Source organism: Nothobranchius furzeri, chromosome 7 (assembly GCF_043380555.1).
Source record: "Nothobranchius furzeri strain GRZ-AD chromosome 7, NfurGRZ-RIMD1, whole genome shotgun sequence".
Classification (NCBI taxonomy): Eukaryota; Metazoa; Chordata; class Actinopteri; order Cyprinodontiformes; family Nothobranchiidae; genus Nothobranchius; species Nothobranchius furzeri.
This window is the reverse complement of record NC_091747.1, coordinates 63,405,232-63,417,640: the sequence shown is the minus strand read 5'-3', so window position 1 is coordinate 63,417,640 and position 12,409 is coordinate 63,405,232. Positions and strand designations below refer to the sequence as shown.

General features: G+C 44.3%; 1 protein-coding gene across 5 annotated transcripts in view; it reads right to left on the bottom strand.

Annotated features, from left to right (window-relative positions):
* The window catches only part of pld1b (phospholipase D1b), a 47,285-nt gene that overhangs the window by 26,645 nt on the left and 8,231 nt on the right, over positions 1-12,409 (bottom strand). For 3 of the 5 annotated variants that reach the window (XM_015955584.3, XM_015955582.3, XM_054750975.2), the window contains exons 2-10: positions 4,855-5,028; positions 4,618-4,781; positions 2,785-2,927; positions 2,606-2,714; positions 2,467-2,532; positions 2,254-2,312; positions 1,812-1,904; positions 1,330-1,482; positions 1,113-1,262 (exon numbers count right to left, since the gene is read on the bottom strand). In XM_015955584.3, the coding sequence (XP_015811070.1) occupies positions 1,113-1,262; positions 1,330-1,482; positions 1,812-1,904; positions 2,254-2,312; positions 2,467-2,532; positions 2,606-2,714; positions 2,785-2,927; positions 4,618-4,781; positions 4,855-4,996 (1,079 nt within the window). In that variant the 5' untranslated portion in view covers positions 4,997-5,028. Of the gene's footprint in view, positions 1-1,112; positions 1,263-1,329; positions 1,483-1,811; positions 1,905-2,253; positions 2,313-2,466; positions 2,533-2,605; positions 2,715-2,784; positions 2,928-4,617; positions 4,782-4,854; positions 5,029-9,400; positions 9,703-10,358; positions 12,136-12,409 lie in introns of those variants that run through there. The other 2 variants (XM_070553506.1, XM_015955583.3) reach the window with 2 other exon arrangements.

The following is a 12,409-nucleotide window of genomic DNA, read 5'->3' as shown; positions in this document are numbered from 1 at the left end:
TTCAGAGAGAGACAGATCAAGGTCCAGGTCTGAGCCAGATCCAGATCCCAGCGATCACTCCCAGAATCTCGTTTAATAAAACTGTAAAGAAGAAGGAAATCCTACAAACAGGAGGTCCAGCCTGGACATAATTCTGCTAGCTGGTTGCTATAGTTACTAGGGATGCTCCGATCTGATCAGGTGATTTTGAACGGACCAAAATCAGGTGGGAATAATCTGATTTAACCATTTAAAACAACAATCCATCCTGAGAAAGATTATAAAAGGCTTGGTTTTAATTCACCAGTGCTCTGTTTCACAGACAACCACACCGTAAAGCCCCACAAGTTAAGGTAGCTCGGGAGATAACAGGTCACACAGAGCACACTTGTGGCCTCTAGAGAGAGAGAGAGAACGTCTGTAAGTTGGAGGTATTTTAAAACAAGCAGCAAAAGGAGTGTAATAGACGCGTGTAATGTGTGCAAACTGGGCATTTACCACGATGGAACTGGTTTTGCCATGTTCAACGCTACAAAGCTGATGCACCACCTTAAAAAAACTCTTCCTGCTCAGTTTGCTGCAACAATGCGGATAAGCCCGTCGACACGAATAAAAGATGTGTCAAGAAATGAAAGTCTACGGACAGCAGCACCTCCCACCGGCGAGTGTCCGGTTGCAATCGCGGGTTCTGCAGTCTGCGTGGCTCACGGGAGGATCGGTGTTCTCTTCCTACCTTTACAGACGCAGCAGCTCTACAGGTGTTATGTTGAAAAGAGTGACCCTGTTGCTTACCGTCATGTGCCCTGCCATCCCTGTCACTCAATACAGCGCACGCTGAGTAAACTATTAGAAATGAGGCTACTCTTTGATTTGTTCTTCATATTAACACGTTCCTCATTAATATACTTCCTAAATAAGTGATGTTTTATGTTAGATAAACTAAAGAAACGACAGAAATACAAGAAATAAGCACATTAGTGATCAAAAGATTAAAGGACAACTCTGGTGTGTCCTTTTGTCTTAATGCATTTCTTAAGTATCGGATCGGGACTCGGGATCGGCAGACTCTTAAAAAAAAGACTTGGAATCGGATCGGGAGGAAAAAACCTGAGAGGAACCTCCCTAATTGTTACCATTTGGCAGGGATGTTCTTTTCCTCCATGGCGAAAGACCCGAAGCGGTGGTCCTTGAGGAAGGCGGCGCCGTGCTTCTTGGAAAAGCAGTCGATGGCCTGCCCCCACCAGCGGGCGTGTCTGTAGCTGGCACACTTCAGCACCAACGACCTGCACACACACAATGTTCAGCAGCGCTCCGTGTTTCCGGTGGGACCAAGAAAAACGCTGCACACACCTGGAGAGGCTGTCGATGCGGAGGCCATGTTTGGTTTCAGTGTCTTTGAAGTCCATCTTGATGCAGAACTCCTTATCGAACAGCATCACGAAGGAGATGGCGCCCGAGTCGAGCTTCATGTAGAGCAGGAAGGAATCCTTCACCACCAGCCAGCTGGACACGGAGACAACAGGTCCGTCATCACAGAGACAACAGGTCCGTCATCACAGAGACAACAGGTCCGTCATCACAGAGACAACAGGTCCGTCATCACGGAGACAACAGGTCCATCATCACAGAGACAACAGGTCCGTCATCACGGAGACAACAGGTCCATCATCAGATCAGCCTTAAAATGGGGCAAACTGTGGCTCTGAAGACCTGGACCATCGGAACTTGTGGTTCTGGTCCAATTAAAACAACGAAACCTGCCCTGTTTACCTCTCTAACAAAACAGTGCTTAATTTATGATGTAATGTTCTGGGTGGTCTGCATGGACTGACCGTTTGGACCAGCGGTAGCACATCTTGCTGTGACCAAAGCAGTTCATGCCGGGAATCCGATGTCCACCGGATCGTTTCTGCACCATTCCTTCTCTAGAAGACACGAGGAACACTCAGGGGGTGTGGCTAATACCCGGTTTATCTACCTCTACTCTTCTAGATTATATACATGTGTATACAATCAGTAGTACATTAAAAATGTTTACTCAGTAATAATATTTACTCTGAAGATCAAAACTTTCCATCAGCTCAGAAATCCTCAGACATGATTTCAAAAACATCACTGAGAGAGTTATGAGATTATATTTGAATAAAATCCTCATTTAACCAGATTATTTAATCTCTGTAGTTTTCCGTTATTTGATTAAAGTCAATAATTAACTTAAGTTTGTGCGTCAAATCTAAAACTGAAGGATGAGAAAATTTAACAGATTTTCCTTACAGTCCTTTAGGTCCGAGGTCATGGATGAAGGACAGCTGGCTGACGTCCATAAACTCCATCTGCAAACAGGGTGTGTGTGTGTGTGTGTGTGTGTGTGTGTGTGTGTGTGTGTAAATATAGAATATTTTACAGTTGAGGATGTTTGTTTTCTACAGTTTTAAGGATAAAAACATCAGAAAAGTATTTTTTTCTGTTTAAGGTTGTGGATCTTACGGTGGCGTAGTAGTTCCTGTACATCTGCATCTTCAGCAGCTTGTTCAAGTAATCTTCTAGTTGTTTCTGATCAGAAAACAAAAATAACGACTTCAACAGAAGCAACCCAACCCAAGCGGGTCTCTGATCAGACACCAACCCTGCGGCTGGCTACTTGTTCTTCTCTCCCCAGCTCCTCTGCTCTACCTCTGGGGAGGTTTGGCATCTGCCTCACCTCGCCTCTTGATATCGTCCTCCTCACCGTGTGACTGCAGAGATTAAATCAGTAAGGGGGTTGTTGGTTCGAAGCCCGGGACAGAAAACATGAAGACATTTTACCTGCGTGAAGGCAGCGGAATTCTCATGAAGGTCTTGTAGGTCCTCAGCTCTCTGTGGAGGTCCACAAAGTGTTTCTCCTTCTTCTTCACCTCCCAGGTGAACTCTCCATGCTTCAGCTCGATCTTGTAGACAGCCGGCATCGACTGCAGGAGGAGCAGTTAGTTAGCGGGTTACTGACCCGGTTAGTTTCTCTGCTGCTCGGGTTTCATCAAACAGGAGGCTGAAGGAGGCTCAATGCTAACAGCTAGTCCACACTAATAGCTAATCAACGCTAACAGCTAGTCAATGCTAATAGCTAATCAATGCTGACAGCTGGTCCATTCTAACAGCTAGTCAATGCCAATAGCTAGTCTGAACTAATGAGTAGTTAATGTTAACAGCTAGTCCATACTAATAGCTAATCAATGCTAACAGCTAGCCCATGCTAAGAGCTAGTCTGAACTAATGACTAGTCCATACTAATAGCTAATCAATGCTAACAACTAGTCAACGCTAATAGCTAGTCTGAACTAATGACTAGTCCATGTTAACAGCTAGTCCATACTAATAGCTAATCAACGCTAACAGCTAGTCAATGCTAATAGCTAGTCTGAACTAATGACTAGTCCATGTTAACAGCTAGTCCATACTAATAGCTAATCAACGCTAACAGCTAGTCAATGCTAATAGCTAGTCTGAACTAATGACTAGTCCATGTTAACAGCTAGTCTGAACTAGTGACTAGTCCATGTTAACAGCTAGTCCATACTAATAGCTAATCAATGCTAACAGCTAGTCAATGCTAATAGCTAGTCTGAACTAATGACTAGTCTATACTAATAGCTAATCAATGCTAACAACTAGTCCATGCTAACAGCTAGTCTGAACTAATGGCAAGTCAATGTTAACAGCTAGTCCGTATTAATAGCTAATCAATGCTAACAGCTTGTCCATTCTAACAGCTAGTCAATGCTAATAGCTAGTCTGAACTAATGACTAGTCCATGTTAACAGCTAGTCTGAACTAGTGAGTAGTCCATGTTAACAGCTAGTCCATACTAAAAGCTAATGAATGCTAACAACTAGTCCATGCTAACAGCTAGTCTGAACTAATGGCAAGTCAATGTTAACAGCTAGTCCATATTAATAGCTAATCAATGCTAACAACTAGTCCATGCTAACAGCTAGTCTGAACTAATGGCAAGTCAATGTTAACAGCTAGTCCGTATTAATAGCTAATCAATGCTAACAGCTAGTCCATTCTAACAGCTAGTCAATGCTAATAGCTAGTCTGAACTAATGACTAGTCTATGTTAACAGCTAGTCTGAACTAGTGACTAGTCCATGTTAACACCTAGTCCATACTAAAAGCTAATCAATGCTAACAACTAGTCCATGCTAACAGCTAGTCCGTATTAATAGCTAATCAATGCTAACAGCTAGTCCATTCTAACAGCTAGTCAATGCTAATAGCTAGTCTGAACTAATGACTAGTCCATGTTAACAGCTAGTCTGAACTAGTGACTAGTCCATGTTAACAGCTAGTCCATACTAAAAGCTAATCAATGCTAACAACTAGTCCATGCTAACAGCTAGTCTGAACTAATGGCAAGTCAATGTTAACAGCTAGTCCATATTAATAGCTAATCAATGCTAACAGCTAGTCCATTCTAACAGCTAGTCAATGCTAATAGCTAGTCTGAACTAATGACAAGTGCGATCTTAGAGCTGGTCTGAGCTTTTGCTAGTCCAAGCTAACAGCTAGTCTGAGCTAACGGTATAACTTAGAAACCTTTTGTTGAGATAAAGGTGAGTGGATGTGAGGCGTAAGTAGGAAAACGCTGAATGGTAGCACCTTATTAACACTTCTCTGTGTGGTTTGGTTGAAGCGATCCTGAGCAGAGGTGAATCGCTCCACCGCCATGATTTTGGCAGTGATTGGTGAGGACAGGAAGACTTTGGCCTCAGACTCCTTGAAACCGACTGTTTCATAGATCGCTGTGAAAGGCAACCGATCCCCTGGAGGGGAAAACAAACCTTTAGCTTCGGCTAACCAATGGAGATAAATTACGTGAGGAGAACGAACGGATACCATTGGCGGCACCGCCATCAGTGGTGCTGTAGTCCCCGTCACCCAGGTCCAGCTCACGCGTGTCCAGCTTCTCCATGATCCCAGTCATGTCGCTGGCTACCAGCTGTAGGGTGCTGGAGGTCACATTGCTCTGCCCCAGCATGGTTAGCACTCAGCTTGGAGCCCAGGGCTCACCTGGAGAGATGGGTAAAAGAGGACATCTTTGTGTTTAGGTCCAATCAGGATCACTGGATATTTTCCAGCTGTGAGCTGCTAGAAAATCCAACAATAATAAAAAAAAAACTTTGTTTCTCATCATGGTTTCTAAACGTTTCAGGAGTAAAACATCCTTATTTGTAGTTTCTGAGGTAAATTTATCCAGTTGGAGATTTAATCTCTGTTGTTTTTAATACTTAAAAACTATTATTCATGTTTCTGGGTCAGTTTCTGTGGAAATCCCTCGAGTAAATCCTCTTCATTCATGAGCGAGCACACTCACACACACACACACAGTTTGACCTGCTTTCGGACACGAGGACGTGTAACGAGGAATGTGGCTGAAAACAAATCCCTGCTGAGCGAGCTCCTCCTTGGCTAATCCCTGATGTCTGGATTAGAACTGAATCTCAAAGCCAGATCAGGCTAGCAGTATTCAATGATCCATGCGTCTAAAATAAGAATAAAGATTTCATAAGAGTTCCTGAACAGATAACGGAATCTGCCAGAATCTTTATCAGCAGGTCAGAATGGGTGTGTTGTTGAACATCCTGACGATGGGTTAGGGTTAACCCTAATCCTCCACGTTTCACCAGCTTCAGCTCCTGGTGAATCCGGTTTGATCCTCGGCTCTGTGCCGGTGGTGATGCTGCTTCCATCAGGATGATGGATGAAACATCCCAGAGGAAAACTAGACCAGCACGGTTTAAATGTGTAAACGGTCTGTGGAGCAGCATCTGCAGCTCCCCATGCAACAGCTTCACTTCTCACTGAGACGAGTTTATCTTTAGATTCAGAGGAAAGTGAACGTCTGTTCTCACTCCCTCTGAAAGATGACAAGGCTTCGAAACCGGGAATCCTGCGGTGAGTTTCAGAAGCAGAGTTTCAAATTTGAATATAAAAGCAGCTCAACGTTAGCAAGAAGCCAGGAAATAAACTTTAGATCAAACCTGACAGGAAGTAAAGAGGTCTGATCAATAAAAGGCTGGTCTATTTAAGAGTTAGCAGGCTCATCTGACTAACCGGTGCTGTAGCCCCGCCCCCTGGAGCTCTAGCGCAGGTAAACTTCCCAGGAACATCATTCAGATATACATCATAACATTTATCTTCCTCTCAGCTTTTCAACACCAGAGTTTAACGATGACGAGATCAGGAGACGGGAGAGCAAGTGGAGACTCCAGCCCGTTAATCCTAATCTCAGGTGAAGTGGTTTCTGATCTTGGATGTTCATATAGGTAGAGCTTTAGCGTTGGAACATCTGACATGTTGAAATCAACCTGAAGTTCCCCGTCTCCATCGTCGGCTGGGTCTCAGTGGCTCCAGCAGTTAGACCAGAACCCAAACCGTCTCCATGCAAATGCGGCGGCTGTTCCGTGGAACCGGAACACCGCGGACGCCGTCGTTTGTCTCCACGTAAACAAAGTTTAGCGTCTCAAACATGCAAATGCTGCGGCACAATAGTCCCCACATGTTTGCATGAAATAGTGGAGCTGCTGGTGGAAGTGGTGCTCGGGGAAACAGAAGCAGGAACAAAACCACTCAGACCAGTTAGACATGTAAATGGTTGTTTTCAGGCCTCGGCTTTCAGGCCTGGTGCCATTTTCCCCCCATGATGCAAATATTTCTTTAGTACACTTTTGCTGCACTCAGACTAGCCGTTAGCTCCTCAGTCCTGAAGGACAAGACCTCTGTTGGTGCTTTCACATCTGGGCCAGCACAGACTGGACTGGGTAGCTTTTAAAGTGTTCCCATCGAGGTGGCCTAGTATTTTCCCGTTGTCAACCGGTCAGTTTTTCAGCCCTCATATCAAGGCGGTCTGCTTCAGGCTGAACAGGTCAGGCACGCCCACTGCCAACTGACTGGCCGGCTCAAATACACGCCACCCAGCCCGGTCCGTGCTGGCCCAGATTTGTGCCTGCCACATTTCTCTGAACAAAGCTTCAGTAAGTGGTCTAAAAATGGGAACTCATAGATACTTTGTGTTAAAGTTACCGTTTGCTGTAAAGTTAAAGGAAAAACTCGTAAAGATGGCCGACACGTTTCTTTAAAACATTAAAGGTGTAATTCACTCGTTTATTCAATACATCTGCGGCGGTTTCTAGTAGGAATAAACACCTCGGGGAACAAAATGCCCTGGTTCACCTATTTCAGGAACTAGAAGTGAGCCACATCCCAGCTGAGCTTCAGACGACAGACCCCGAGTCTTACTTCCTGATATCTGGATATCTCTCCTCTGATTGGCTAACAGCAACACGACTCTGCCACTGACTGTTTTCTCTACAAGTTGATGTTTTATCTCCACAAATAACACAAGCCTGGAGGAGTTCTGCCGTGTGGTGGAGTTGCTAATGCTAACAGGTAGCTTCTACTAGCTCTGCTGTTTCCTGGACGCTAAACGTGACCCGTCGTGAGTCAAGATGGGTGAGTTAAGTGACAGTGTGACGTAGATCTGTCAGGATTTTCTAATCCTAGAGTTTCACCGTCTGGTTTCTATCAGAAGCTACTGCAGAAGATAGATGTAGGAGACTATTTCATGTTCAGCCTGCATGAAAAACTAAGTGACCCGTTAGAATCAGAAATAATCATTAAAAATGTATTTTTCAGTGAACCACACCTTTAAAAAGCCTAAAATCACAGCCATCAGAAAGTTAAATATTGGACCATTTCTGCTGAAGTTTATTAAAATAAAATAAAGGTTTAAACCTAAAGCATCTATTTCTGATGAGAAACGTACCAGGCTGCAGCTGAGTTTCTGTTTTTTTTTCATTTAAAGATAATTTCAGAGATTAGAGCATAAATCCAGACCATTTGATCCCAACCGATTTAATGAGTAGGTCTGCGTTTCTTCCCATTACAGCTAATACTCATATAAAGTATGCATGAACGTGCCGGGATCTTATCTCTTAGATAAATATATAATGTGTGTTACAGCGACGCTCACACACACACACACAGGCTTCAGTTTTCATAGAAACGCTGAAAATCACCTAAAAACACTAAAAACATCCACTCACACACACGTTTCTGAGTCTGCTGCGTCGCAACAACTCATGTCAGGATTTATAAAATAACTTTAAATCACAAAATAGAGAAATTAAATTGATTCCAGGAGGAAATAAACAGAAATGCTCGACAGCTTTAAACCGTCCTGCTTCTCTAATGAATTCATCCAAATGTTCCGGATCATCCCAGCAGATTTCCTCACTCAGAAAACAAATAAAACTTTTATTCTTAGAGTTAAATCATCTGATCCTGAATATTTTCTGCAATAAAAACAGAAGATCTACAGTAAATATAGATTTTAGCAGCTTTTTACTCTGATGCAGCTAAACACTGCTTACATCATTTATATCTAATAATAGAATCCTAATTGACCCTTTTACCAGCTGTAACTCTGTAAAACTTGCTGTGAAGACTCTGACACTAGTCAGTGACTCGATGCGACCTGCTGGGTTCCTTCTACAGGAGTCTGCTGACTGGCTTGATGAACTGACCTGTGCTGGAGTGTTTACCGTGTGGAGAGATGACTCTGGTCCTGATTTGGTGCTTTATAAATAAACTGAATTAAATAAATTCTTCTCTCTGGTTTTTAAACTGAATTATTTTACGTTCCTTAAACTTAACTTGTTTTATTTCATGAATAATTTGCTGTTTTTAATGTTTAACATGAGGTTTTTGGTAGAAATTTTGTTTTTCCTCCATTTCTTGTTCATTTGTGAATTTTCTACTTAAACTGAGAAGTTCAACAGCTTTGTTTGCAGTCGGGTGGGAAATTCCAGTCCTCGGCTCTGATCCGTTTGGGAACGCAGCGGCAGGAAAAAAAAAAGCCTCTTCCAGAGAGTCAGACCAGGGTCAAGGCCAGACCCGTTCAGTCCGGTTCTGGTCGTCTGCTCTCAGGTAAAACGCACAGAACCTAAACGGAAGTCAGACTAGTCAGGATGAATCCGGTCCGGGTTTTAGATCACTCCAAGTTAAAGGTTGAGGTGGAAAATAAGAGAAACCAGTTAAAAAGATTAACCCCATCTCACACACACACACACACACACACACACACACACACACCATCAAGCAATCAGTGGATGACTAAGAACTGCAGCAGCTTTATTGCTGTCCTGGTCTGTAGCTGGAGGATCAGTGTAGTGGTTACCATGGTGACCCTGATGAGCCACAGTCAGCAGCTTTAACATTTCTTTAGATTTGGGTTCATTTATGGACCGGAATAAAGGTTTCATCTCCATAAAACAAACTAAAGATCAAACACAAACAGGAAGTCGGGTCGTTGTGCTGCTCTGCTCATTTCCAGGCTGTCAGAAGTTTAATTAATGTCACAGATGATTAATTCATCAGCTACCTCTGACTTCTCCCCCAAACAGCAGCTGATCGCCGACCTGGGTCCTCGACCTTGGTCCGACCTTTGGCTTCAAGCATTTAAATGTTTAATCATGAACTATAAAAGCAGCTGATGAGATTTTCAGACCCGGATTCTGCCGGAGAACTTTTAGGATCCGGAGCAGCGTCGTCCGTCCTCCGCCAGCTGAAAGCTCACCCTCAGCAACCCTGCAGGGGTTTGTTTACTTTGGTGTTGGAGTGAAGAAGAATCAGCCAAAAACCACCAAAACACTTCTGATCCAGAACCTCCAGGAAGTCTGTCAGCTGGGAAGGAAACATAGGAAGAGATATGGCCTGGGTCTGGAGTTCTGGGCTGGATCAAAGATCCATCCAGCCATTGTCTGAACCTGCTTGTCCACGCAGGGTGTGTGTGTGTGTGTGTGTGGGGGGGGGGGGGGGTGCCTATCTCCAGCGGCAATCAGGCGGGGTACACCCTGGACAGAGAGCCAGTCTATCTCAGGGCAACACACACACACACACACACACAGACAGACACACACACACACCCACACCCACCCCTAAGGACAATTTAGACAGACCAATCAACCTAACAGTCATGTTTTTGGACTGTGGGAGGAAGCCGGAGAACCCGGATAGAACCCATGCATGCACAGGGAGAACATGCAAACTCCATGCAGAAAGATCGCAGACCGGGAATCGAACCCAGGACCTTCTCGCTGCAAGGCAACAGCTCTAACCACTGCGTCACTGCACAGCCCTCGGATCCAAAGAAATATTTTTTATTTAAAAACTGTTTTAATTCAACAACAAATGTTTTAACAGCTCAAGAACCTGATTCCTAAAGCTGAGGAGGCCACACACACACACACACACACACACACACACACCTTTATCACACATAAACATTCAGCCAGAACAAGGAGCAGCAGAACCAACGGGTCGGTTCTGGATTCACTGACCTGAGCTCGCTGAGGCTGAGAGACTCTGAGGCGCGTAATAATCCTCATCCTCATCAAAAGTCCGTAGCTGGTCAGACGGACGATAGACCAGCTGCTGACCTCTGCAGCCTCACACACACTCACACACACACCTTCAAATCGCTCTAACACACACACACACCTTCAAATCGCTCTAACACACACACACACACACCTTCAAATCGCTCTAACACACACACACACATCCACAGACCGAAGGTCCGAGTTCAGACAGACTCGGACCAAGGAGGTGAAGCTTGGTGGGTGGAGTCAGAGTGCTCAGGAGGACGGCTGAGAGTCTGAACCAGCCAATCAGAGGAGAGGGAGGGACTTCCTGTTTGAGGCTCCAGCCTGTGTTAAAGGAGACGTCTCCTCTCAGACACACCTGAGCTCTTCACCTGCAGTAACAGGGTTACTGAGTTACAACAATAATTCTTCTACTTACGATGAAATGTTTGAGTGAGTTCATCCGTTCATCACTAACCTGGGTTCAGGCAGCTCTCACCCAGAAACGACTTTGTGCTGATAATAAAACACCAGTTCAAAGGTCTGAGACCAAAGAAAACATTTCACCTTCTCATTTCTCACCAGCGGCTAATAAGCTGTCAGATAATTCAGCTCAACAACCTGCTGAAGCAAACATTTACAGTTTGGTTTGTTTTTGGTTTGAAGGCGTTTTAAATGGTTCCATTCGGACTTACAGGGACGTAACTAAGGGGTGATAACGGGGGCATGGGGGAATAATAGTAAATACAATCATTCCACTGTGCTTCTGTTTGATTTACGTGTTTAAGAACACTTCTGTGGTTCATCGGGGATGTTTGATGTCGTTGTTTTATGGGTCAGAAGATAAAAACCTACAAAGTTTTATTAGATTTACTGATGAAGACTGAATCATTTACAGGAACCTGAAACGTGAAAAGCTGTGATTCAGGTTTAAACGCGATGATGAAGGGTCACTCGGCCGATTTCAGGTTGAATGACTAGAATGTTCCAGAGAGAGAAACCTGAAGGTGGAGGGAATTTATTGTTGGCATTCCAGAGGACCAAAGCATTCCGACTCCTGCATACACACCAGCTACTGGGACACACTGGTTTCCCTTTTTTCATTCGGGAAGCTCATAAAGCTCACCCAGAACATCCTAGCTGGATGCTAATCATCACTTCAGAGCTGATGCTAACCTTTAAACCCAGTCTGGAGCTGCGGGGACATCAACAACATGGTGAATGCTTCCTTAGATCTAATCTATGACCCATCACCTACTTACAGCAAGTGCAGAACTTCAGCGGAACAAGAAGAACTAGATCTGCCTCCAAGTGCTGCTCCGCTTCTCCATCACCCAAACGTTGGTACTTAGGAATAATATAAACCCAAATAATCTCATCAGGGTAAAAATCTTTGTTTAGAACAGTTTCATATTTTTATCATGTCGTTGTGTGTCTTTATAGCTTCCAACACAACCAGGTGAATCCAAACTGGTGTTAGAGTAACATGGAATATCTTCTTATTTAGGAAACGCTCCAACCCATATCCGTCCTATTCCACATCTAACCCAGATCCGTCCTATTCCACATCCAACCCAGATCCGTCCTATTCCACATCCAACCCAGATCCGTCCTATTCCACATCCAACCCAGATCCGTCCTATTCCACATCCAACCCAGATCCATCCTATTCCACATCCAACCCAGATCCGTCCCAGATCCATCCCAGATCTGTCCCAGATCCATCCCAGATCTGTCCCAGATCCATCCCAGATCTGTCCCAGATCCATCCCAGATCCGTCCCAGATCTGTCCCACCCCAGATCCACCTTTACTCCTAAACCTTACTAAATAATCCAGTTTCATTTCTCAGAGCTGAAACAATCAATAAGACCCGTCCCAGAGGTTAAGAAGTCATTAAACAATGACTCACCTGCAAACCTCTAGACTAATTTTCTAAAACAATGAGGCAGTTTTACAACGTCTCTCTGGGAAGTAAACGTGTCCCCTTCCCTCTGGAGTCTCGTTTAATCCCGTTTCTGCAGGAAT